The sequence below is a fragment of the Herpailurus yagouaroundi genome, unplaced genomic scaffold, assembly GCF_014898765.1.
Source record: "Herpailurus yagouaroundi ecotype Mexico unplaced genomic scaffold, PumYag 142, whole genome shotgun sequence".
Taxonomy (NCBI): domain Eukaryota; kingdom Metazoa; phylum Chordata; class Mammalia; order Carnivora; family Felidae; genus Herpailurus; species Herpailurus yagouaroundi.
The window spans coordinates 40,865,187-40,892,483 of record NW_024412397.1 but is presented as its reverse complement, the minus strand read 5'-3'; the positions used below and the strand labels follow the sequence as shown (position 1 = coordinate 40,892,483).

Genomic DNA, 27,297 nt, shown 5'->3' with positions numbered 1-27,297 from the left:
TCAAAGCCCAAAACATGTTCTTGCGGGAGGGGGCATGAAGCGAAGGGGACAGTGAATCACAGGCACTTCCTGCTGGGCACATCACTTCCTATTCTCGCTGGCAGATCACAGAATTCAGGGAACAGCAGAACTCGCAGGTGCCCATGTCCCTCACCTACCTTCACTCACAGACACAAGTGGAAAATGGTGTAAAACATAAACTGAGCTTTCTCTATTCAGGAAACAAGTACTTGATATCATCTTCTGGTTTGGTCAGATTAGTAAAAAAAAAGAAAGGAAGAAAAGGAAAAAAACACCTATATTTTTCTCTTCCTGCACATTTTCTGCAGGAAAAGACGACTCTGACAAGAAACAGTGACGACATGAATTTTCAAGTCTTCAGGGTATATCTTTTACAAGTAAAGCCACCTGAAACTAAGGCATCCAGAAGATGACACCAAAATGGAACAGGTGCCACATAACACGTTCTTGCTGCCCACAAATATCTCCATAAGATTGCTAAGGTCGGTCACTGTGTGTTGTTCTGTTTTTCAACCTTCAGAGATAGAAGAACCTGGTAATTTTCCATCATCTGCTTTAAAGTGGATCAGATTTACTGTCCATGGTGTCCATTTATGGGAAGTCTCTTATAATTACTTTTGTAAATTAGTCTTCAAGGCCTTATAAAACTGCAGACAAGAATTTCGAGAAAAATAAACCTTAAAATGATACCACTGGGATTCACCCTAAATAAACTATGAAAACACAGTGTTCATGATTGATGGAGAATGTGCTCATGGATTTCATTTTGCCAATAAACTGATCTGCTTAAACCAAGTGTGTGATTTCAGCTGCTCTCATTAATAACAGAGATGAGATTGGTTTGAGTTCTTATACGTGAAATGCTTCAGCTCCCGCTGAAGAATATGAACCCAGTGTTCACACACTTATTTCCTATCGAATGTTTCAAACGTGATCTTAAAAGACATAAGGGGGTGCCTGTGACTCTTGATCTTGGCTCAGGTCATGATTTCACGGTTTGTGACACTAAGGCCTGAGGCCAGCATTGGGATTCTCTCTCTCTGTCCCTCCTCCACTCATGCTCACTCTCTCTTGCTCTCAAAATAAATAAAAAACTTAAAAAAAGGCATAGGAAACATTCAAGTCAATTTTAGAAAGATGACACTCTGCTGAAGGTTAAGGGAGGTCACACGGTCATCTTTTCTAGACAGTTGGCCAATTTCATACAGTGTATTCACTTATTACACACCACTCTACTTCTTGCTCTGTATGATAATTAGAGTGCTTCCTTTAATTTGCAGGTTGGTTTTCTAAATACAAGTTTATGTGTTCTTGGATCAATGACTTAACTCTCCACCTACCCTGCAAGTGATATTTCCCTTGTGTGCACATGCCCATACGATAACGTTCTACCTCCAAATACAAAGAACTAATAATACTCCCCTTATGCTAGACTCTTTCTTAATATTCAAGCAAAACAATATAGCTCCAACAAAAGTAAACTGAGCACTAGTTTTAAGCAGTACCTCTGGAGAAATATATATATATATACATATATATATATTTATATTTATATATGCAAATAAATCATATATCGTAAGGGAAGACAGAAAAGTAAAGGATGAAAGATGAAAAGAAAATACTTGGATGATTCTAAAAATAAAAATTTTTGTAAAACATTTGCCTTTGAGAACAACTCTAAATGGTAAATAAGACATGTAGCAATCTAATACTTGTTCACATATTCATTTGTTCAACCATTTAAACATCTACTATGTACCTAGAAAACTGCATGGGACTATGAAGAATGCAAAGAAAAATGAACTACCATATTCAAGAGCTTATAATAAAGTAGCCAGTACAGGTAAAAGGCATTGTATATCCTGGAGCACCAGACACGGTTTCAATAAAGTGCTATGAGACTTACAAGAAGAAACAGCTTTCCTCTCAAAAACAGCATTTGAGGTGAGGGCATTTAAAAGGGCTTCAAAATCAGGTACCATTTATTTTAAGCACAAAAGACACGCACTGTTCCTAAAGAAGGTGCTAAGTATATGGAAAACCAGGAAAATCTAGTTCTACAAAAAGTAATGCTTTACAAAAGTATGGTTCATTATAGTTTGCAGAACTTTTATATGTAATACATTTAATATCATAAACATTATTAACATACTTTAAAATTTGGGACCTGAGAAAGGATGAAGATACTTTTCTGATGTTACAGATCATTAATATAAATTACAGAGGTAAGCACTAGAAGGTATGGCTTTTGATTCCAACTTTAAAACCCACTGCACCTCACACAGTCACCCAAGTGTCTGCACACTTGAAAGAGCAATTCTATTTTCATTTATTTATTTATTTATTTATTTATTTATTTATTTATTTATAGCGAGTGAGTGGGAGGGGCAGAGAGAAGGAGAGAGAGAGAGAATCCTAAGCAGGCTCCACACTGTCAGTACAAAGCCAGATGCAGGGCTTGAACTCATGAACCACGAGATCTTGACCTGAGCCAAAACCAAGAGTTGGACCCTCAACTGATTCAGCCACCCAGGTGCCTGGAAAGAGTGATTCTAAACAATGGTGGAAATGCAAATCCTAAACTATATGGGTTTTTTCACAGATCTGTCTGACTTTGGGGAACCTCCCTATCTTACTCATTCAGACCAGTTACACTGAGTCAAGAATCACTTGGGAAACTCAATCCATTCAAAAGCTGCCAAATGGAGTAATATTTTCCTTCAATTAGATTTCCTGTAGGCACAGCATAATCATGCTAAATATCCTGCCTATCCTTATAGGTGGTCAAACTGGAAATCATTTCATTAAAGGCAATAGTTAGATCCAGTGATTTAGAATTGATTCTAACAGTGAATAGATTTGTGGCACATGTCTGGTTCTTCAATCCAATTTACATGTACTTTTTGGGAAAATGATCAAATAGATTTTGTTAAGATTCAGTACTGACTTCATACGGCCATCCCAGAGTAAGGCCATAATCACTACTGTGTAGCCACATGTGGATTGTCAGGAACCTTAATTTCTACCTATACTTAATGGAATTAAAAAAAAATCTGGCCAATGGGGCGCCTGAGTGGCTCAGTCGGTTAAGCGTCCGACTTCAGCTCAGGTCATGATCTCACAGTTCGTGAGTTCGAGCCCCGCATTAGGCTCTGTGCTGACAGCTCAGAGCCTGGAGCCCGCTTCGGATTCTGTGTCTCCCTCTGTCTGCCTCTCCACTGCTTGCACTCTGTCTCTTGCATTGTCTCAAAAATAAATAAACATTAAAAAAAAAATCTGGCCAATAATCTAAAGAAGTGGTCTCATCATACCTCACCATGTTCAGACAAACGGCTGAATTAGAAGTATGGCACAAACTAATCAGGGTATCTAAAAATAGGTTATTTGGAAGAAATCTGAAAATAAGATCCTTCAGGTAAAGGTAGGAAGGATATTTTAAATATTAAAACAAATCTATACATAACATTTAACATGTTTTCACATGCCAACAAAGAATCACTTGTCTTACTGAATAATGGATGTGTCGACATTTCAAGGCTTAACCTTAAATCTTCATTTAGATCAGGCAAAGATCTCTTACAATGGAAACAATAAGGTGTTCTGGATGCTGTTCTGTACTACTTTGCAAAAAAATACATTTTCCACTTGGTTATTTCTCGAATATTAGAAATGTTATGGATTTTTATAACTTAATCTTATACTTGACCACTAAATTCTGCTATTAATGATAATCTTTGGTTCAGTTGATTTACTGGAATTTCCTAGGAAGACAATCGTAAGATATCTTCCTCTTCCTTTCCAACGTTTGGAATCTTGTTTCCTTTGTGTCTAACAATATAAGCTGCAAAGTAACGGCAACAGCAGCAGAAACTAATCACAGAGAGACACTTGGGATATGCCAGTGCTCTTCTAAACTTGTTAGCTACATATATATATGCTCAATTGGGCCTCACAGGAAGTAAATGAAATAGGTATTAGTATCCCTATTTTATAAATGATGAAATTGAGGCACAGAACGTTTAGGTAACCTATATAAAAGATCGCATAGCCTCTAAGCAGTTGAACCAGGTCAATGAACCACCTTTCTACATTGTTATTTTGGTATGTACAGAACTACTCTAGTTGGGGGGAAAGTTACAAGTTGGTCAGGCCATGGCTATGAACTACCTTTCATACCTTAAAATCCTAAAGCCCAATGTGTTGGTACTAGAAAGTAGGGCCTTTGGGAGGTGCTTAGGCCATGAAGTGCTCTTAGAAGAGACCCCAAGGAGCTCCCTAGCCCCTTCCACCATGTGCAGACACGGTGTGCCCAGCCATCTGCAGCTCAGAAGAGGGCCTTTGCCACAACCTGGCACAAAGATCTGAGCCTTCTCAGACTCCAGAACTGTGAGAAATAAATTTCTATTGTCTATAAGCCACACAATGTGTCGTATTTTGTTATAGCAGCCCCAAAAGACCAAGACAGCCACAAAAGTAGATGTGAAAGTGGGAACCCTCATCTCATTCCTGCTTCCATACTGCTGTTTTTGCCGCAAGGAAAGAAGCGATAAACTTGAGTCTGCCAGGAATCACAGAGATGCTGATCCACAGGTGATCCACCTCAACACCTTGCAGCCTGCATCATTCAAGGTCTAGTGTGACTACTGAATCACAGTGTGGCACTGTCTGGCTGGTCAAGCTTGAAGACAGTGGTCCGGGGGTGACTGGAGACCAGCAGCAAGTGGGTACTGTTTCTCCAAACAGCAACACGCTCATTGGGAATGACAAAACTCACCAGGAACACAGTATCAAAGAGAAGATCATTTCTGTTCTTTAAAAAAAATTTTTCTTTAATATTCATTGATCTTTGGGGGGGAGAGAGAGAGAGAGAGAGAGAGAGAGAGAGAGAGAGACAGTGTGAGTGGGTGAGGAGCTGAGAGAGAGGCAGGCACAGAATCTGAAGCAGGCTCCAGGCTCTGAACTGTCAAGCACAGAGCCCAACATGGGGCTCGAACTCATGAATTGTGAGATCATGACCTGAGCTGAAGTCGGATGCTCAACTGACTGAGCCACCCAGGCGCCCCAAAGAGAACATAATTTCTTAATAGTTCCAGCAACAGGTAAAATGCATCATCTGGCTTTTCCTCTATCACTTGATAAAAAAAGACTACTCAGTCACTACATAACAACATATGAATACATGTGAACTCAGGAAGAGAGCAGGACAGAGGTGAAGTGAAGTTATATGTGCCAGGAAGTCTGTAGTTCAGCTTAAATGTCTTTATTCTTTCAGTTTCTGTAGTTGTCTGCCCTACTAATCCAGACGTGGAGTTTTGCTCACACGAAAGGACTGCTCTTTCCCCAGGAGTTTACACCCTGGGAACACACAGAAGACGGTTCTGCGTGGTGCTCCAATGGGAGAGAGGAACAAAAAGTCCTCGAATCCGTGAGCTTCTCCCGCTAGACAAGCAGAAGGAAGAGACTAAATGAGGGGAAGAACAGTGTGTAGGTCTGCTGGCTGACAAGAGGCTTTGTTAAAGGTAAAGGAAAGATGGGGCGCCTGGGCGGCGCAGTCGGTTAAGCGTCCGACTTCAGCCAGGTCACGATCTCGCGGTCCGTGAGTTCGAGCCCCGCGTCGGGCTCTGGGCTGATGGCTCGGAGCCTGGAGCCTGTTTCCGATTCTGTGTCTCCCTCTCTCTCTGCCCCTCCCCCGTTCATGCTCTGTCTCTCTCTGTCCCAAAAATAAATAAAAAAAAAAAAAACGTTGAAAAAAAAATTAAAAAAAAAAAAAAAAGGTAAAGAGAAAAACACAAAAAGAACAATTACAGCCTCAATCAAAATGCTTTCTCATACCTGAGATTATATCCTCTTCATGATTCACCCAGCCTGCCCGAGAGACTTAGGAGCAGTCCCAAAGAACAATGGAACGTATTATTTGCTATTTCCACCTTCCTTATGCAATTTGCGAGTCACAATGGGCCACCCCCCACTTGCTGCCAAAGAGTTATCTCTAAAACACAAATATAATATCACGGGAGTGAGCTCACTGCTGACAAGACACAATCCAAACCCAGAAGGTTCAGAAGAACTTTGTGATCTACCCACTGTGGCAGGAGGCAGGTTGAGTACTCAGGCTTCACAGGCTGATGGTTTTGGGTTTGAATCTCAACTTCACCTACTGAATGTAGGACCTTGGCTGAGATCCCAAAGCCTTGGTTTCCTCATCTAGAAAGGGACAGCTTCTATGATTAAATGTGTGATGCCCTGGCCCAGCAACCACACAGTGGGGGTCCCTGTGCACTCACTGTTGTGGGTCTTAAGAGCCACAATGCTCCCTCCTTCCCAGTGGTCTGTCTTCTCTCTGCACCCATTGCCCAGTGGGTAATAGGTATTCAGTTATTCAGTCAATATCCAAAAATCTCCACAGACCTGCTCCAACAGCACTGCTTCAATGTCTCCCCCCTAGATCTGAACTCTAAATGTGTTGCCGGGACGTAATAAGAAGATGCTGCTGTTAAAATGTAGAGAAGGGAGAAGATATAGCAATAAAAGAAAAATGGTGATACATTTCCATTTAGAGAGTTTGGGAGAGGGGCCCCCAGATCTTGACCCCACACAGATACACCATATTAAATTCTTAATTTCAACAGCATTAATTCACTCTATTTTTTTTAAGTTTTATGTATTTATTTTGACAGAGAGAGAGAGAGAGAGAGCACGTCTATGAGTGAACACAAGTGGGGGGAGGGCAGAGAGAGAGAGAGAGAGAGAAGGAGAGAATCCCAAGCAGGCTCTGTGCTGTCAGCAAGGAGCTGAACACGGGGCTGGATCCCACGAACTGTGAGATCATGACCTGAGCCTAAATCAAGAGTCGGACACTTAGTCAACTGAGCCACACAGGCACCCCAGTTTCAACATCATTTTAAGAACCATATGCTATGAGGATGTACACCGCAATCTAAAGCAGGAACATCAGGTTTTACAATGTTGTTTTATTTCTGTTTACTCCAGGCATTTACAGATATAGCCATTTTTAATACAAAAGAAGGAAAGAGCCAGAGTAGTGTGGAGGATAAACAAAGCTTTGCAACTAATGAGATTGCGCCTTTGCTGCCCCCTGAATTTTTCTGCCATGACGCACACAGTTCCTGTTGGTCTGATGCACTGTATGCAGAAAGTAATGTCTATTCACAAAGCGTGTAACATGTTTGTTTGTTTTTTAAATTTTACTCCGGGCAACGCTGTGTGACGTTTTAGAAATTAACTCTGACACTGGCTTTCTAGACAACATTTGTCTGGCGACCTCTGTACAAATAGTGAGAATTTTTGATACTGATTACCAGGAGAAAAATAATAGTAAGACTAATAATTTCTGGGTTTCTCCATCTTGGCACCAGTGACATTTTGGGCTGAAAGCTTTGTTATGGCAGCTGTCCTGTGCATTACAGAATGTTCTGCAGCATCCTTAGTGTCTACCTACAGACGATAGCAGCTTCCCTCCCCTCAGTGCGACAACCAAACATGTCTCTAGACATTGTCAGATGTCCCAGAGATGAAGAGGTGCAAACTCGCAACTTGGTTGAGAACCACTGGTCTACCGTAAAGAAAGAAAACAATCATCTGTCTTCTTAAAGAAGTAACAGAGTCATTAAGAACTGTGATCAATTCCATAATAGAAGTTTTGATCTTAACAAGTCACCCTACAATTTGGAGTAAGACTCCAAACATACTTTGCTGTGGGATTATCTCTGCTGTACCTGGCATCAGAACTAAAAGGACAAGAGATTCTTCCCCATTAGGAGGAAGCTCAGCACCTGAGATGAGGAGAATCTTCTGCTAGAAAGTTCCAAATCTTTACTTTCCTACTCTCTTTATTTTTAGAAAGAACGTGAAAGATTTTTTTTGTTGTTGCCAACACCTATTTTAAGGGAAAAGGGTGTTTTAGCAAAAAAGGAAACAATAGAAATAAATTAAACCCATTAAGAAAAAGTGTGCACAACTAAATGCCGACGCTTGGGAGGTCAAATAATTTAAAAGGTCTGTTTCCTTAGAAATGGGACCCCCCCCCCCAAACAAAATCTCAGAATTATGTGTCTCCTGTTATCTTGTTCCCTGCAACAAGGTATCAACTTCTAGCTCATCAGCATTTCCCCCAGCCTACTTCAGGGCTTCATTATCTTTCATCAGGTCTATTTCAACAACTTCCTTATCTGGTTTTCTCTCACCTTCTCATCCTTCTTTCTGGATCAGTGGGGTAGGTGGTGGAGTGTGGGGGAAGGCAGCCTCTCGGAATCTTTTAGAAACCGATTCTGTGAGTGCTCCCCAGGCACAGAGGTGACGGCTCCCAATATTCCAGAACTCAAACCCCTTCGCCACCTGTTCTAAACTTATTTCCCAAGTACTCCTTCTCTCTCTTCCCACAAAGTCCTGAAATCACTTTCATTCTTGCCCACAATCCAAACCTTTGTTCAAGCTGGTATGTCCAGAATGCACTTTTCTCCCAGGTTCACATGAAGGCCCTCACCTGCCACTCCCAGACAGCATGGATCTCCCCTTATTCAACAGCCCATCACCATTTGTTTGTGCCTCTAGTAGGGCAAATGCTTACTGTCTTCCTCTAACCAAGTAGGGGCGTAGCGTTCTATCTGCCTGCTCCAAGGGAATATGAGACTAGACCAGTTCTTCAGCATCTTCTGTCAACCTGATGAAAAAAGTTTGTCCTTTATTTATTTTTTTTTTTAATTTTTTTTTCAATGTTTTTTTTTTATTTATTTTTTTGGGACAGAGAGAGACAGAGCATGAACGGGGGAGGGGCAGAGAGAGAGGGAGACACAGAATCGGAAACAGGCTCCAGGCTCCGAGCCATCAGCCCAGAGCCTGACGCGGGGCTCGAACTCACGGACCGCGAGATCGTGACCTGGCTGAAGTCGGACGCTTAACCGACTGCGCCACCCAGGCGCCCCAAAAGTTTGTCCTTTAAAGACGAATCCATTTCAGTTAGGTCAAAAATATTTAGTTCAGCCCTTGAAGTTTCAAGCTTGTGATATGACAGCCAGGACTGTCCTCAAGAAGCTGTCAGCAGAGAGGAGAGTAAGGGCAAGACGAAAACACTCTTGGGCACAAACTGTTAAAGATGGAAACACTATTTGGCATGAACTGTTACAGGGATTCCAAAGTGGAAGGAAGAGGAAGTCCCTTATCCAGATACCTGGTGTGGAAAATTAGGGAAAGCTTCTTGACGAAGGTGGTGTTTGAGGCAGGTTTTCACAGTTGGGTGGTGACTCTGATGGGCGAGCCCCCCACGTACTAGATACAGAAAGGGGGGCAAGGCCAGGCAGGTGGGGCCAGGGGAACAACGAACAGCACAGGGGAGTTGGTACCCTGTGGTGTCTAGTGGGTAGTAGGGTCCTTAGTCCAATGGACACCAGGCCTCAGAAAGGCTCTGTGTTACACAAGAGTTTGCACCCACGTGGGGACACCTCTGCCAAGTCCTAGCCAGTGAGCAACAGAGCCACGATGGAGGCACGAGAAGCTGGCAACAGCACTGAAGATTGACTGGAAGAGGAGAGGGGACTCTCGGGTCTTCAGAGCAGGTGAGACCCAGTGAGGATAGCTGGGAAGTGAGAGCAGTTTTGACAGGGACTGAAGAGATAGCATCCACAAGACGTGACACACACTAACTTCAGAGATAAGAGGTGGATGAGAACTAAAATTCCCACCCAAGATGACTAGCTTATTGAAGTAAGAAAGCCAAGATGATGAAAGGGTGTGAAGAGCTGTAAGGAAAAAAATAATTGCCACTGGGCATTAAACTCATGTAATATTTCAAGTGTTTATGTACCCACAGCATTTCATTTACCTACAATGATTTATTTTTTTTAAATTTTTCGTTTATTTTGGGGGGGGGGGGAGGGGCAGAGAGAGAGGGAGACACAGAATCCGAAGCAGGCTCCAGGCTCTGAGCTGTCAGCACAGAGCCTGATGGCGGGGCTCAAACTCACGAGCTGTGAGATCATGACCTGAGCCGAAGTCGTACACTTAACCGACTGAGCCCCCCAGGCACCCCTACCTACAATGATTTCTAACACCTAGAAAATAAAAGCTCTGTGTTTATTTTGCTTGTCTCACGCTCACTCACTGGCTTGACTCACTCTTGGGGACAAACCCCATGATGTTCTATAAACCAGTCCCAACAAGTTGGAGGCCCTGCTAATGCAGACTTCACTAAAAACACACATGAATGCGTCTGAATCATCTCTCCTCTTGCCCTAAATGTCAAAAAAGCCGGCCTGGACCCCGCGGTTCGTTGTTTTTCTGTGTCGAGGATGCCTGACAACAGATGGGGAAGCAGTTTACCAGAAGGCCAGCACTCAGCCTCATGGAGAGGGAGTCCAAAAGGTAAGTGATTCCAGTTCTAAGCAACAGAGTGGAGTGACTTCCGGAAGTTTTACCAGCACTGCAATCAGTTTTGGAACGTTAATATTATTAAGTCTGTTTTCTGTAAAGAAAAAAAAAAAAAAAACAACTCAAAACAATTCCTAAAAGCTGAAAAGGAACCTTTGAAAAGGTCACCTTTTAAAAAAAGATCTGTACTCATTTAGAGGTACAAATCCAACATGGAAATCAAATTATGAAGTGAGACTAGTCCATCCCTAGTGCTATAAACACTCCATTAACAGTGTGGTTTGAGGCAACTTGTTCAAACTTTCCACCTGATGTTAATCACATTATCTCATAGGTTAAGTTATACTTGAACTGGAGGTATCCCGTTCAAGTACCAACTTTCCACTCAGCACCAACATACAAGTAGAAAAAATGTAGAAAACAGCAAAGTTTTTGTTGTAAACCCCAAAGCCCATCCCGGTTTTGTGCCTGAGTTTTCAATTTTTTTGATCCTAGATTTTCTGCTGGTAGAGTCAGTGTGTGATTTATAAGGAGAGTCAACGGGCTGAAATGTGAAAATAGCAATCGAGGGATTCTCAAGGTTTTATTAAAGTCATTTTACTAGCATTTATAGATCAAGAGAAGCCACACGGTAGAACACCAAATACCTCTCCATGAAGTTGCTCATACATTTCCCCTTTCCCTATCTCCCATAAGGCTCTTAAGAAGAAACTAATAAAATATTTTTCCTTTCTTCCCAAATCTTACCCACATCCCTTTTGCCCCTTCCCTTAAATCACCACCACGAACTGGGGTACCCTCTGGAAGCTAGCTCATGCTGAGAGCAATCCTTTCCTCTTAGGAAGGCAGTCACTGGATGGTGCTACCATGCTATAAAGATGGAATCATTTCTTCCGGAGTTCATCTTTCACCGGGTTGTTTCCACAAACACTCAGCACTGGAACAAAACCACCCGGTGGACGGTGAACTCTCACTCCTAACAGAAATTACTTAAGACTATAAATAAGACTCAACGGTTGAGGCAGAGTGGTTTGGTGAGACCACCACTTAAGAGTTTTATATTACGATTAACTTTACTGCTGGTTGGTAAGTCAAGGTCCCCCCCCTTTTTTTTTCTTAATTACAAAAATTTCCAAACAGAAAATTAGGATAATGAACATCCCATCTATCCTTCACCAAAATTTAACAACTTTAAGAGCTTGTCTTACATTCATCTATTTTTATGTTTGTTTTTGCTGAAGCATTTTATAAACTATAATCACATTCCCCCCCTAAGTAATTCAGTATGCACCTCTAAGAAACAAAGATATTTTCTTCATAACTATAAAACTAGTATCACCCCTAACAAAATAAAAATATTTCCCTAATATCATCTCATCACAAAGGTCACTCATATTCAAATTTCCTTGGGGTTATTGTTCTTAAGCGTTCAGAAGAGACACTAGAAAGCTATACCAAAGGATGGCGAAAATTGCTTGAGTCATAGTTCTACCAAAGGTAGATGTTTACATGATTTCTTTATCCTTGCTTTGGATTAAAGTGTCAGGGTAAATGCTGAAGTGTAGAAGATACATCCTCCTAAACTTCGACTATGAATCTAGGTTATAACGGCTACAGCGATGAGTTCCTGAAGTAAAGGAGGGGAGGGAAAGAGGGAACAGACAACTTTCAAGAGACAAAAATGGCAATGACAATTTCCCAGACACTAGGCTATGATATTACCTAAATTGTCTCCCCCTCTTTTCTCTTCTGATTCATTACCCCTAGCCTAGAAAGATTCTTCAGACTCCATTGTTCTTAAAAATGAGTATTAGAAACGTTCTGTTTTTATGTCTTCTCACTTGGCTTCTTTGTAACCCATCTTGACAAGAGTAATCGCTCCAAGCTTGCTCTTCCTTCCACTCATTTTTACTCCCCCTTTGTTATCTAATTGCCTTGCTCTTACTCACTGAGACCCACCTTTTAGAGACTGACAATTTCCTTATCCACATTTAAAACATGTTTTCCTTAGGCCTCAACTTGCCTGTTCCCAGCAGGCTCCCCACACATCGCCCTCTCCACCCTCTCCAAGTCCAAGGGGCTCCCTGGGAAGCTCTTCTGTCTTTGCTTCTTCCTGGTAATTTATGAGAATGTCACTTGTTTGCGGATGACTTATAAATCTGGAAAAGGTCAAGATAAATATATATTTACTTAATTTCCCCCTAGAGTCAGAATACAGTTAGTGAACTGTGTGTGAAAGGCAAGGAAAGTGAAAGCATTCTTCACCTTACTGGCTGATTCTTTCCCTCTCTCCACTTTTTTAAGTTGATTTATTTATTTTGAGAGAGAGTGCACGCACATGCAAAGGGGTTGCAGGGGGAAGGACAGAGACAGAGAGAAAGACAGAATCCCAAGCAGGCTCGCGCTGTCAGTGCAGAGCCCGACATGGGGCTCAGTCTCACGAAGCGTGAGATCATGACCTGAGCTCAGATCAAGAGTCGGACACTTAACTGAGCCACCCAGGCACCCCTTTACTGGCTGATTCTAATAGATCTCTCTTCTGTACAATGGTTAGAATGCCTTATGTGTGGACAGTGCCTTCTAGCACTTTCCAGGCAATAATAGTGAGGGAAGCATGCTCTGGAGTCACATATCCTGGGTTCAAATCACACTTAGTAGGTGTGATAAGATACTTAACGTCTTTGAACTTCAATTTGTACTTGTGAAAAATGCAGATAATAATAGAACCCACTTCCTGGCTTTGTTGTGAAAGTTCCATGAAGAAATCAAAGTAAAATGTTGAGTTAACAAAGTGTCTAGAAAATAGCACTGAATGAATTTTAGTGATTTCAAACTGTGACCTAAAGATTCAAATATGAAAAGTGGTTACTCTTTAAGTATAAATAAATCTAGTATTTATTACTGGAAAAATTGGGGGGGGGATAATGTTTCTTGTTATACTCTTATTAGTCCATAAGTCGTTTTGAAAGAAAGTTTGGTTATTCCCATTTTAACACATGAACTATATCTCATGTAATACAGAAAGTACACAAAGTGTTGTTCAACGCTAGCATTTACTTTTGTAAATGGATGATTCATGCTAATTAAACTTGCAACCCGGGAGAATAAAATTAGCTTGTTTCGACATTTCCTTTTGTTCAGTAATTACACTCCAAGGTTATGTAGATACCACATTACTATAATTTTGCCTGAGAGACAGACTGCACACCCACATTTTTAAAAACAGGCATTGCTGATAGCAACCCAGGTGCTTGCTGAGTAAGAGCCCTGCAGACTTCCTAAGCAAATCTTACACTAACCTTATGCTCCAGTGTCACTTATTTCTGTGCATATTGTAGCTAGTAGGGAAGTAATGAGATCATTTTTGCTTGTTATAGATTCACCGGATTTGCAGGAGGATGAGAATTTAAAAATAGAAGCCAAACGTGGCTGCCGTTTATCTCTGATGCTTATGTTCAAGTAGCAATCTGTTCACCCATGATGACGGCAAGCATTCCATTAAATGATTTAAATTTTCACAAACCCTCTCAGAATCCTACTACTTCTCAAATTGGTAGACCAGAGACACACAGAGATGTCACATTCTGACCCATTTGGTTTCTCAAAGCTTTGTCTTTACAGACAGCTATTCTGGGTAGGTTTTCATGAGACAGGTGATAATGAGGAGGTAACATTTATTTAGTACTCATTACTGTGCCAGGCACAGCGTTGAGTCATTTACACACGTTAGATCATAAAGAATCTTCGTGACATTTTCTAAGTAAATCTCCTTTCTACAGATTGGAAAGTCGGAGCCTTAGGAAGATAAATTAAATTCCAGAGGCAATGGCATATCCAGGTTTTTGTGGAGCCTGAAGTTTATATTAGTTTTAAAGGAAAAAAAAAGTCAAATTGTGAGTACTAAATTTGGTTTAATGCCCTAAAGGGGTCAGCATAAATAAGGAATCCTGATGTATGAGCTTCAGCAGTAACCAACTTGTGTCTGCTTGACTGACCACTCCAAGCTGTAGAGACAAAGGAATCTGATGAACAGAAATGCGAATTGTAAAATGAAAATCATTCACCTTTAGAAAATCTTGGCTATAATGCAGTTCACTAGGTTTAAAAAAATTTTTTTTGAATAGATTTGTTTTTCAGTTCAGTATGTCAGGAGAGACAGGGCAGCGAAAGGGGTGGAGGGGGGGGCACATGCAGGGTGAACGAGCGGGCTTTGGTAAAGTGCCAAGCAGTAGCTTACAGGGTCTGAGAATGCAGAAAAATTCTGAGTTCTGCATTGCATGTTCCTTAGGAAATCTTTGCCCTCTTGGGAGCAGTGAGAACTTAGAAAGTTTAGATACAATTTATTTGTGATGCCTTCTGAATAAAACTTGTGTGAAAGCAGCAATCGCTTTTCTAAACACTATGCCAATTTTTCTTGAGTGGTTTCTCCGCTGTTAGCAAAATATGTGATGCTGACTGAACACATTCTCTCTGTTGGAATCAATTATTTGTTATACCAAGAAAACTCTTTCTTATCCAAAATGAAAAACTTATTTTGCCAGAATGAGGGAGGTCTTTATTTTTTCTCCCCCAAAGCACATCTAATAATTTTAGAATTCAGAATAAGGCAACTCTCCTTACCATCCATAGTGCTGTTCTGAGGAGTTCAAGTCCTATTTATCTTTTCTCAATTTTATTAAATTATTTCTTTTCACATGAGGAATTTCATGAAAATTTCTGATGAAGGGTATGGGAAAGGCAGTCTGAATCGTGATTTCCTTAAAATGCTGAGTTTTACTATATTCTAGAATATATGTGAATAGAGCTGCATACAGCTGCCCAGGCTGTGCACTACACAACTCCAAAGGACGCTATTTACACACAGTGAGGAGCAATGCCTAGAACATGACAGTGCAGTGGCCTCAAATGAAGAGCACACTGACTGAAATGAATGGTTGCTATATAGGCCAGAAAATAAGTACATGCTTGAAAAGACGAAGGGGGCACATGTCACAGAGATACATGGGTTAGCTGTCCCCAAATGGCTAACTTTAGGACAATATGAACATCAAAATAAATAAGAAATGTATTATAACCCACTGAATGAAGTTAGAATCCATAATTCCATAATAGGTGAGTAAGTAAACAAATGGCAGAAAGACAACTAACAAGTAGAGCAAGTAACAGTGGGGTTCCAACTCTTGATTTTGGCTCAGATCATGATCCCAGAGTTGTGGGATCAAGCCCTATGTTGGGCTCTGCACTGAGCATGGAGTCTGCTTAAGATTCTCTCTGCCTCTCTCCATCTGCCCCTGTTCCCTGCTCGTGCTCTCCCTCTCCCTCTCAAAAGAAGAAGAAGACGAAGAAGAAGAAGAAGTAGAAGAAGAAGAAGGAGAAGAAGGAGAAGGAGAAGGAGAAGGAGAAGAAGAAGAAGAAGAAGGAGGAGGAGGAGGAGGAGGAGGAGAAGGAGAAGGAGGAGAAGAAGAAGAAGAAAAGAAGAAGAAGAAGAAGAAGAAGAAGAAGAAGAAGAAGAAGAAGGAGGAGGAGAAGGAGAAGGAGGAGAAGAAGAAGAAGAAGAAAAGAAGAAGAAGAAGAAGAAGAAGAAGAAGAAGAAGAAGAAGACGACAAAGAAGAAGGAGAAGAAGAAAGAGGAGGAGGAACAGTGGAGTTAAATTAGAAATGTACCATTTTCTCACCTTCATGGTAACAACCAGATCAGACAGAAATCAATAGCTACGCAAGTGGGGGTGGGATGATTTAGAGAAAGACCACTCCTCCTTTCAAATGTCCTAGTAATCACAAAGTAATCCTCATGAATGGGAATAGTGCCCTTATCAGAAGAGGCAGGAGAGAGATGGTGGAATTCTCACTCCACCAAGAGAGGACACAGCGAGAAGACCACCACCTACAAAGGACAAAATGACCCTCACCAGACACTGGATCTTTCCTGCCTCCAGAATTGGGAGAACTGAACTGTTCATCATCTATCCCAACTATCTGTTATAGCAGCCTGAACTAAGACAGTCTTATTTCAAGGTTTTTTTTCCTTTAATGTATTTTTTTTCCTTTTGTGTAAAGTCGTATGATCTTAGAGTCCATGGCACCTCAAATTTTCATTTAAAAAAAGTATCGTTTTCTTTTTTTTTTATAAATTAGGTTTTTATTTAAATTAGGTTTACTGTAATTCCAGTACAGTTAACATACAGTATTATATTAGTTTCAGGTGTACAACAGAGTGATTCAACATACCCTGTGCTCATCGTGACAAGTGCACTCCTTAATTAATCCCCATCACCTATCTCATCCATCACCCACCCACCTTCCCTCCGGTGCCTGGATTCCCAGTTAAGTGTACTGTCATCTTCCTTATAGATAGAGAGTGGGCTATTGAACATACCATATCTTTCCTCCCAGTGGAAGCTGAATGGCTGTTAATTAATTAATTAATTAATTTTTTAAACGTTTATTCATTTTTGAGACAGAGAGAGACAGAGCATGAATGGGGGAAGGTCCGAGAGAGAGGGAGACACAGAATCTGAAACAGGCTCCAGGCTCTGAGCTGTCAGCACAGAGCCCGATGCGGGGCACGAACCCACGGACCGCGAGATGATGACCCTAGCCGAAGTCGGACGCCCAACCGAGTGAACCACCCAGGCGCCCCGGCTGTTAATTTAAAAACAATGTTCAAAACAATAAAACATTTACAAATACTTGGGGAAATCTTTTCTTCTGACACTGTGAATGCCCATCCCAGAGCAATGGGTCCCAACCTTGGCTGCATAATTTAACCATAGAATTCAAAATTCTGATGCCCAACCCACACTCACAACCAACTGAAGCAGAACCTCTGGAGATGGGACCTGGGCACTGGTCATTTTTAAAGCTCTCCAGGTCATTCCATTGCGTAGGTAAGTATGAGATCCCTAGATCAAGCATCTACAGCCGTAAAGAATTGTATCTTTTATGTATGGATCCAAAGGATTCACAAAGGAGTTTCAGAACTGGTTTCACTGCCTTGGGGTGCTTGGGTGGCTTAGTCACTTAAAGCGTCCGACTCTTGATTTCCGCTCAGGTCATGATCTGGCGGTTTGTGAGTTTAAGCCCTACTTTGGGCTCTGTGCTGACAGTGCAGAGCCTGCTTGGGATCCTCTCTCTCCCTCTCTGTCCCTCCCCTGCTCACACTCTCTTTCTCTCAAAATAAATAAATAGACTTAAGAAAAACAAAAAAGAATTGGTTTCACTGCCTTAACTATAGAGAATAAACAGATGGTTACCAGAGGGGAAGGGGGTGGGGGGAATGGGTAAAATGGGTGAAGGGAATTAAGACTACACTTATCTTGATGAGCACTGAGCAATGTATGGAATTGTTGAATCATTATATTGTACACCTGAAACTAATATAAGGCTATATATTAATTATGCTGGAATTAAATTTTTTTTAATTTTTTTTAACGTTTATTTATTTATTTATTTTGAACGTTTATTTATTTATTTTTTGGGGGGGACAGAGAGAGACAGAGCATGAACGGGGGAGGGGCAGAGAGAGAGGGAGACACAGAATCGGAAACAGGCTCCAGGCTCTGAGCCATCAGCCCAGAGCCTGACGCGGGGCTCGAACTCACGGACCGCGAGATCGTGACCTGGCTGAAGTCGGACGCTTAACCGACTGCGCCACCCAGGCGCCCCTAACGTTTATTTATTTTTGAGACAGAGAGAGACAGAGCATGAATGGGGGAGGGTCAGAGAGAGGGAGACACAGAATCTGAAACAGGCTCCAGGCTCTGAGCTGTCAGCACAGAGCCCGACGCGGGGCTCGAACTCACAGACCACGAGATCATGACCTGAGCCGAAGTCGGACGCTTAACCAACTGAGCCACCCAGGCGCCCCTTAAATTTTTTTTTAAAGTTAAAAAAGAAGAATTGGTCTCACTTGTTGAGGAATGTACAGTCTCAACTGGCAAATGAAGATATGTGTGTATCTATGAATGAAGACTGGGGGCATGTGCTCAATGAATGTCACACACAAGAAATGTGGAGGCCATATAGGCACAGTAGGGATGCCCGTACCCTCCTGATGCACGGACAGGCTCTGATAAGAGCAAAGCTGAGGAAGCCTAACTCTGGCTGAGGAATGGTGTAAATGGAAAAGTACCCGGTATGTCCAGGAAATAGTGAGGGGACCAATCTAGCTGGATGGAAGGTTCCCTCTTCTGAATAGAAAAGGTAAGTTTGGAGAAGCAGATTAGACCCAGCCCCTGAGGGCTTTGAGAAACAAGCCAAGGAGTCTGGTGGCAGTTTGGGGTCTCTAAGGAGATTTGAGTGAAGGACCAAATGCAAGCATTCCTTGGGGAAGACTGCTTTGATGGGCTACTCACAGTGGGTCAGGGGAAAGACTAAAACTCAATCTACTATGAGAAGAACGTGCACATTAGATCAAACTGTATATGTGATGAAGCACAATCTTATACCTTCCTTTTCAGTTTTCCACAAAAGACCAGGAGTTTGGGCTTCCTAGAGACAGCACGGATCCCACCTGTAGTGGGACCCCTTGGCAGGAGAGAGTGGACAGGATGCAGGGTTGGTCTTGTCTCTGTCCCTTTGGCCTGGCTCCAAATTTCACAGTCGTAGTACTTTCTGCTGCTACCTATTCCTCCTTTTTTCATGAAGGCTACTCTTATGGCCAGGAAATAAAGTTCTAGGGGACAAAGTTTCAGGCTAGAGAAATTCTTTCTTATAATTTTTTTTTAATAGGAGTATCTGAGAAGCTGAGTGATCCCGAGGTCATACGGGCAACTGGAAGACTCCTAGGAACAAAAGAAAGGGCCAAACTATTCATTTACTCAGTAAATATTGAACACTTACCATTTGCTGCCATTCTAGACAATGGAACTACAGCAAGGTCCCTTTTCCTGATAGGCAACTCTCTGGGCATTGTAGAGGTTTCACTCAAAAACAAAAAGGCAGTCTTGTAAAGCCTTTGAAAGGCTTTTGTAAAGCCAGTCACAAAAGCAACATTTAAGTTGTACCCAGGGTTACTCAGAGACACCGGAGCTCAGAGGCTGTCTACACATATTGACTGTCATCCCAAGACCACGGAGACGTTCTTTGTATTTGTAAAATTTTCATTTTATAAATAGCTGATAAGAATCCACGTGTGACTACATGCGTTGATTAGAAGTACTTAGGACAAAATGAAACTGAGCTTTCACTGATAAAGTCACCACAAAAAGTGTTTGATTCTTCTTTTTCTATGTCATTATATTCCAGTTTATAGACAAGTCCTATTTTCTCACTGCGGAGGAAAAAGTTAGCATATGCAAGTCCCCTTCTTCTGCCTTTTCTTGCCCCTCGAGAGAAGTTTTACCTGCATAATGTACCGGAATCTCTATCTTTGGCCCAATGACGTAGTGCCCCTCCTCCAGGCTGTGGGCAGTGATAGTGGTCCACTGACGGCACGAATGAATCAGAAGGTAGTCATTTTCCCGCAGCCCTTCTATGCATTCTCCTAGAAAAGATAATTTTATAGGAGAAACTTAGAATTAGCATCTGCTTACTCCACACTCTGCAGTGAAATTTCATGGGTTAAAACTGCACTATTGCGGAACTTGGCAGTTCATCCTAATATGACACAAGTTTGCTTCTGAATTAGCAGTAAGAAGGCATTCCACAACAAGCTGACAATTGTACACAGGACTCCATAAAAATGTTTCCCACTTATCTGCAAAGAGATTTTCAAAACCTCATCTTATCTCAATGACTGTTCGCAAGGATACTAAAAGTTATTAAGTGCCAACAAAGTGTTAGGCACTATTTAGATGCTTTGCACATATTATTTCATGTGATACAATAATATTATGAGGTAGACATTGTCCCCTCTCTACAGGTGGGAAAAAAATCAAGATTCAGAATGTTAAGTGATATGTCTAAGCTCACAGATTTAATAAGCAGAAAAGTGAGGATTCGGGGCTAGGTCAGACTGATTCTAAAGCTTATGCTCTTAATCGTTAAAATACAACCACCAAAATACATAATAAACCTCTCTCTCTGTTGAAATACTGGTTGAAATTAGATGCCAGAATCTCCTTGTAGATTTTGTGTGTTTTGCCAGTTCTCTCTGGCCCCCTACCAAACTTCCCAATCAATTAAAAATAGTGAAGCTTTATAGAATGCAAATGAAATTATTTTTCATTTTGATATCTTCTGAGGTACATTTTTAGCATTTGTTGTTTTTTTTTTTTTAATTTTTTTTTTCAACGTTTGTTTAATTTTGGGACAGAGAGAGACAGAGCATGAACAGGGGAGGGGCAGAGAGAGAGAGGGAGACACAGAATCGGAAACAGGCTCCAGGCTCTGAGCCATCAGCCCAGAGCCCGACGCGGGGCTCGAACTCACGGACCGCGAGATCGTGACCTGGCTGAAGTCAGACGCTTAACCGACTGCGCCACCCAGGCACCCCCATTTTTAGCATTTGAACCAATGACAAGTTATTTCAAAAGAAAAATCCATCCCCTGAAACTTAAAAGACATTTTTAAAGACGCTGAAATGATCCATCTCATGAATCCTGGTTTAGTAATTCTAAGTGCTCAGATAATGCCTGAAAAGGCTAATTTCTTTATACAGAAAATAATTAGCCTTTTTTATTTTTGATGCTTATTATATTGTAATAATCAAGAGTCAGTGATATAATTGTATGTTTTGAAATGGAATTTATAGCTCACTTAAAAATTCTTAAAAGTTTCACGGCTTCTATCATAAAAAAAAAAGTAGAGGAGGCTGTAATGATCAATTTGGTACCACAATCATAAGCCATCAAATTTGTTTCCAATCCAGTAAGGCCACAGTCTTTAAAAAAAAGTCTTCATACAAGAATACTCTATTGTTGTTGCAGGAGATACAAATGGGATGGGAGAAGAAGAAACAGATCTGGAAACAGAGGTATCCTAGTAGATTCGAATGAGAAGGTCCAATTCACCAGGGGGAACTTTCCAAACCAGATTCCCCTGCCCCTCTCACTTTGGGGGACCAGGTTCATGAAGACAGCTCTCGAGGAGACTGCTGGTACTTATGAGCCCGTTGTGTCCCCCTCAAGCATGTTAGGGCAGGAAAGAAAGATCTGGAATTGCTGCTCCATAGGAGCCATCGTACAGCCACCCTTAAGGCTCCCCACCAGGAGGCAGGCAGGTGGGAAGGGCACACAGACATCAGGCAGGCATTATAAGCACAGGCCTTGAAGCCCAACAGATCTGGTCTAGTCAAAGCTCTGCTCCTCACCACTCTGTGGTCTTGGGTAGAAACCCTCCTACTTCAGAGTGGTTGTGAAGATACACAGTGACAGACGTGGAAAATGTGTAGCACCAAATCTATCACATTATGTTAGAAGTGGTTAGGAAATACCGGCTATTAATCTCATTTACTGTAAGCTTTTTCTCCCTAGAATTAACACTCTAATTTAGGTCGTGTTATCCCCTTACAGGTGAGGAAATGACCTTCAGAGCAAGTCAGGAAACTTGCCTATCACTTTGTAGCAGAAACGGACTTTGGGGTTCCTCTACCTCTCTCCCTGTTCTTTCCACACCACATGGACTTTTGCCTTGAAAACTGCCAACGATAATCCAAAAAACAGGGAGAAACTGACCCTCAGCTCCAAGTCTCACTCATTCACTCAATCAGTATGACAGGCACTGTTCCCAGCACCTGGGAAACATTTGTGAACAAACAGAGATCCCTGCCATCCAGGATGCTTACGATCCAAGGAAGAAGGGAGACGGTATCAGCAACAAAAATGAATAATTAAATTATGAATTCATTAGAAAGTGAAAGGTGCTACGGGAAATGGAAAAAGTGAAGGGTAAGAGAATCAGGACTACGGTATATAAGAAAGAAGAGTTTTGCACGGTTATCATTTTGAGATATTTTTCATTCATTTACCCAACAAACATGTCTCTGCTTATTTGTTTAGCTTTTTCTAAACACAGCTTGAGGAATAACTCACGTACAAAGAACTGCACATATTTAATGTGTACGATCAGATGACTGTCAAACATTTATTTATGGAGGCTCTTTCATGCACAAATCACTGGAAGAGTGGGCCAAAATGTAAAGACAGGGTGGTCTGTGCATTCGAGAAGCTGACATTCTCTTGGTGAGATGTATTCACACGTAATTTTACGTAAGGTAGGAGAGGCTGTGTGCTACGCAAGAGAAACAAGAAATCTGGAGTGGAGACGGGGACTTTAGCAGAGAAGACCAAGAAAATGTCAAGAGGAATACATAGTTTTGGGGCTCGTCCTTCCTTCATAGATGAGCTGGGCTCAGAAAGGAGGTGGGCAGTGGGGAGTCAGAGAAGGGGCTGGGATAAGAGAACGGCCAAAGCTCCGCTTTAGGAAAATTAACCTGGCAACACTATAAAAGCTGGATCGGAGAAGGGAGAAGACAGAGCCACGGGGTGTATGCAGGAAAGTCAGAGGGAAAACACACCACCATTCAGGGAAAAAACAAAAATGTCGTTTTCCGCAACTAAACGGTTATATCATACAACTGTTTTAATTTTATTCCGCAGTGGGCTCTAAAGAGGCAGCCAAGAAACAATTGCAGTCAAGTTAATCAAAATGAAAATTTAATGTTAAATCCTACTGCTAGCTGCTAGTAAACAGTCTGTCAAGAGGATTCAGAATGATTTTCGAAGCTATAAAGTAGTAAGAAACCAGGGCCTGTTTTTGAGCTTATGTCTTTTTTGTTTTTTTTTAACAACTGCCTGCTTCAGGCAAAATAAGTTTCACAAAAATTGTCTAGAAGTAAAACTTAATATAATCGCTTAAAATGTCCTAGGGGAGGCCACTAATAGAGGCACTACATTAAATGAATTCATAAAGTAAACATTTTTGTGACATAATTAGCCTGTTGCTTAACTACTATATATAACATGCTAAAACTTATATATTTAGCTCAAAGATGTAGTGACAAGAAGTCTAAAAGCAATGTGTGTTAAATTCCAAAATATGTTACTGCCATCCTGAAACTTCCCCACATCTAGCATGCTTCTGGGATATGCTTTATTTGCCTGGTTTGACCTTGATCCCCTCAACATTAAGTCTTACACACCTATTTAAATTATTTTTAATGCTAGGAAAACTAGAATCCATGAATCCTTCTAAGTATGCTTTAAAAAAAAACAAATTAAAAATTATAAATAAGTATTTATAAGCTGGAAACACACAAATTCTCCTCCTGTGGCTGGTGGCCTTTATAATCTCCTGATGCACCTTTCTGATTTCTCCTTGCTACCTTCATGGTTCCCCCCCCACCCCTTTTACACATTAGCTATAACTGTAGGAGTTAATCAAGTTCACCATTTCTCTTTCCTTCACAATCTTACACACCCCGCACGGACTCAATTAGTTACGGACAACTCGCAAATGCATGCTCTCAGTTACCAACTTGTATGCAGCGCTCTTTGTCCAGGCTTTATCTTCTACACTTTTCTTTTTTTAAAGAGTTTTTTTTTTTTTTTCAACATTTATTTATTTTTGGGACAGAGAGAGACAGAGCATGAACGGGGGACGGGCAGAGAGAGAGGGAGACACAGAATGGGAAACAGGCTCCAGGCTCTGAGCCATCAGCCCAGAGCCCGACGCGGGGCTCGAACTCACGGACCGCGAGATCGTGACCTGGCTGAAGTCGGATGCTTAACCGACTGCGCCACCCAGGCGCCCCCTACACTTTTCTACCTGGATGTCCTCATGCTAATTCATTCAGCCATCCTACATTCATCCAACAAACACGTACTGAGCACCAGCTATGTTCTAGAACCTGGAGATACAGTATTGAGCTAAGTACCTGCTCTCATGGAGTTGACCTCTTGGCTGGGCTTTCAATCACCGTTTTTCACTCTTTCAATTCATTTAAATATTGCTGTAGATTAAACTTCCAAGAATACAGCACGGCTCATCAGACTGATTCTTCTACTTACATCTGCCTTTAGTGGTTCTCATTCATACAGAATGAGGCCTGAATTCCTTGGCTCAATACTCAAGGTCCTCATGATTGTAGATCATCAAAATATTGGGAGATCATCAGAATAGAAGACCTATATCCCCACACCATACGCTAGAGCCCAAAGGACCTGTTCTCTGTGCCACACACACAGTGCAGTCTCACTCACCTGGGCCCCCTCGCTTTCTTTCCTTGGTCCGAGCCTTATCTCCAATCCTCATTTACTCACTAGTCATCATACTCATTTTTGAAAGACCAGCTCAAATGCCACCTTCATGAAGGCATTCCTGATACGAATCCTAATATTTTCCATTTAAAATGCAGCGATTTTGTAATTTTGCTAATATTCTATGCCGAATTTATAAACTTCTGACATTTTAATGTTTATGTATGTTTAAATGGCATAATAAAAATAATTTAACTATACAGGAATTATAGGCATTTTTTTCCTTTTGAAATTGGTCTATATACATTTCGTCAATTTTGAGAACCACGGTTATAAGGACTAAGAACAAGGATAATTCAAGACTATAAAGACTGATAGACAAGATCCTCTCTAAACTTCCTGGTCTTACTAGCATCCACAGCAATGCCATGGAGTGGCCCAGATTCACTGCCCCACGGTCCTATTTTGCTTTTTAAACATTCAGATATAATGTTTACATTTATTTAGAGTATTTTCCCCCACAGGGCGTCTGGGTGGCTCAGTCAGTTAAGTGTCCAACTTTTGCTCAGGTCACGATCTCACGGTTCACAGGTCCGAGCCCTGCATCAGGCTCTGCGCTGACAGCTCAGAGCCTGGAGCCTGCTTCAGATTCTGTATCTCCCTCTCTCTCTGTCTCTCGCCCACTCACACTGTCTCTCTTGCTCTCAAAAATAAAGAACATTAAAAAAAATTTTAGAATATTTTCCCATAGACGCTGAATCTTATGTTTTTATGCAGCTTGTACCTATTCTAGCATTGTTTAAATTGTAATTAAATTGATTATATTTGAATATACTGAATCAGTATATGACTATAGTGCCTTTATATATGAATTACATAGAATATATCTCAATCAAGTCAAACAGTTGTATAATGTCTATAACAGTAGAATCCAAATTTCTATTAAATGCTTTTTTATTTTTAAATATGAAGCACAGTGTACTTGGATGACAATGTATAATGTTTTAATATTAAACCTGTCAATTTACTGCTGATGAGTTTTCTATTAAAGTTGGGCTGAGAACAACACAGACACATACCCATGTTGGTTTGGTGTTTTGCTATCCTCATGGCACAAAGAACAAATGTGTGATTTTACACAATTCTCTAAGTTGTGTTGTGATTTTGGCAGCTCTTATATTAAAGTGTTTTTTTTTTTTTAATTTTCCACATTTGTCTCTCGTTTTCTTAGTGTTGGCATCTCACACCAGAATAACATGTTTGGTCAGCAATTTGGGGCTGTATCTCCACAGAAGGCATGCACTTTTAATCCTTTCAACTCTCAGAATACCCGACTTTCCAATTTGCATGGTAAATATATAATCTTATATTGCTGATTATCTTTCTTTTTAAATTATGGCTTTATCCTCATTTAGCATGGTCTCTTCTCAGCATGTGAGGAGAATCGTGTCTGTGGTGGATATTCATGTATTTGTTGACTGATTAATGAGGCCCCATTGAAATAATCTGATTTGTTAATACACGTGTAATGAGAATCAGATTTACTGAACTTGGGGTCATTTTTATCTGTTTGGATATAAACTGCTCCTTATGTTGTAGCTAAATCTATCAACAATGGGTAAATTAATACGTTTTATGGTATCTGTTACTATTTACTACAAATCTAATTTAGCAGTGGTGCATTGTTTTATTTTACTAATGTTAAAAGAAAAGCTGGTCAAGTGACAACACAGCACTTCACCTCCTCATTGTTAACAAATAGTGTTGTTTAATTTTTTGTGTGTTTATTTTTGAGAGAGATGGAGACAGAGTGCAAGTGGGGGAGGGGCAGAGAGAAAGAGGGAGAGAGACAGAGAATCTGAAGAGGCTCCGGGCTCCGAGATGTCAGCACAGAGTCCAACTTGGGGCTCAAACTCACGGACCGCGAGATCATGACCTGAGCCGAACTCAGACGCTTAACCGACTGAGCCACCCAGGCGCGCTCCGTACAGTGTTGTTTAATTTTAATTATGTGTTTACTTGATCTTATAATCCTTTTCATGTAGACAGGAACCCTACTGAGTCAGTCATACACTCAAACCACTGCATTTCTCTTGCAACTTAAACTCTTTTTTTAAAGTTTTATTGAAAAATAATTGACACACATCACTATGTAAGTTTAAAGTGTACAGACTGATGTCTGATGTACGTAAATTGTGAAATGACCGTTAACATCCATCATCTCATGTAGATACAATAAAAAGAAAAAACATTTCTTCCTGTGTTAACAACTTCACTGTTGTTAATGACATCCCTAGCACTGATTTTTCTTATAACTGGAAGTGTGTACCTTCTGACCACCTTCCTCCAATCCCCCCTTCCCATTCCATTAAAAAAAAAAAATACCTTCAACAGCAGGGGCTGAGTACCAGCCAGGTTTCCTCTTCTTCTGACTCCTCCTGTAGTTAAGGGGTGCCATGTCCCTGTGTGAGCAGAAATGACATTTTCCACTTTCTGTCCCTACCCGTGAAAAATGCCTACAAACCATCCTCTATGCTCTTTTCTCAGGCAAGGGCTGAATATTGATTACAAGGAAGACCTCAGAGTGAGCTGAAGATAGCAGAGCTGCTGGCAGTATGGGCTCCTGAATCGACACACAGTGGAGCCAACCACCTGCCCGTGCCGTCTCCGCACCCTGAGCCGGGATGTGAGAAATAAACTTCGACTGGGACGTCGTGGCAGTGATGTGTTGTAGTTCTCCTTTTTCGTTTCAGTG

General features: G+C 41.2%; 1 protein-coding gene and 1 long non-coding RNA gene across 5 annotated transcripts in view; one reads left to right on the top strand and one right to left on the bottom strand.

The window, feature by feature from the left end:
• The window catches only part of GAREM1 (GRB2 associated regulator of MAPK1 subtype 1), a 205,595-nt gene that overhangs the window by 108,217 nt on the left and 70,081 nt on the right, over nt 1-27,297 (bottom strand). For all 4 annotated transcript variants that reach the window (XM_040479139.1, XM_040479137.1, XM_040479138.1 and 1 more), the window contains one exon: nt 19,748-19,888. In XM_040479139.1, coding sequence (XP_040335073.1) covers nt 19,748-19,888 — 141 coding nt within the window. The remainder of the gene's footprint in view (nt 1-19,747; nt 19,889-27,297) is intronic.
• On the top strand, nt 10,028-27,262 carry LOC121033030 (uncharacterized). Its single transcript, XR_005791659.1, has 2 exons — nt 10,028-10,398; nt 27,090-27,262. It is a non-coding gene; the product is annotated as an uncharacterized LOC121033030 (long non-coding RNA).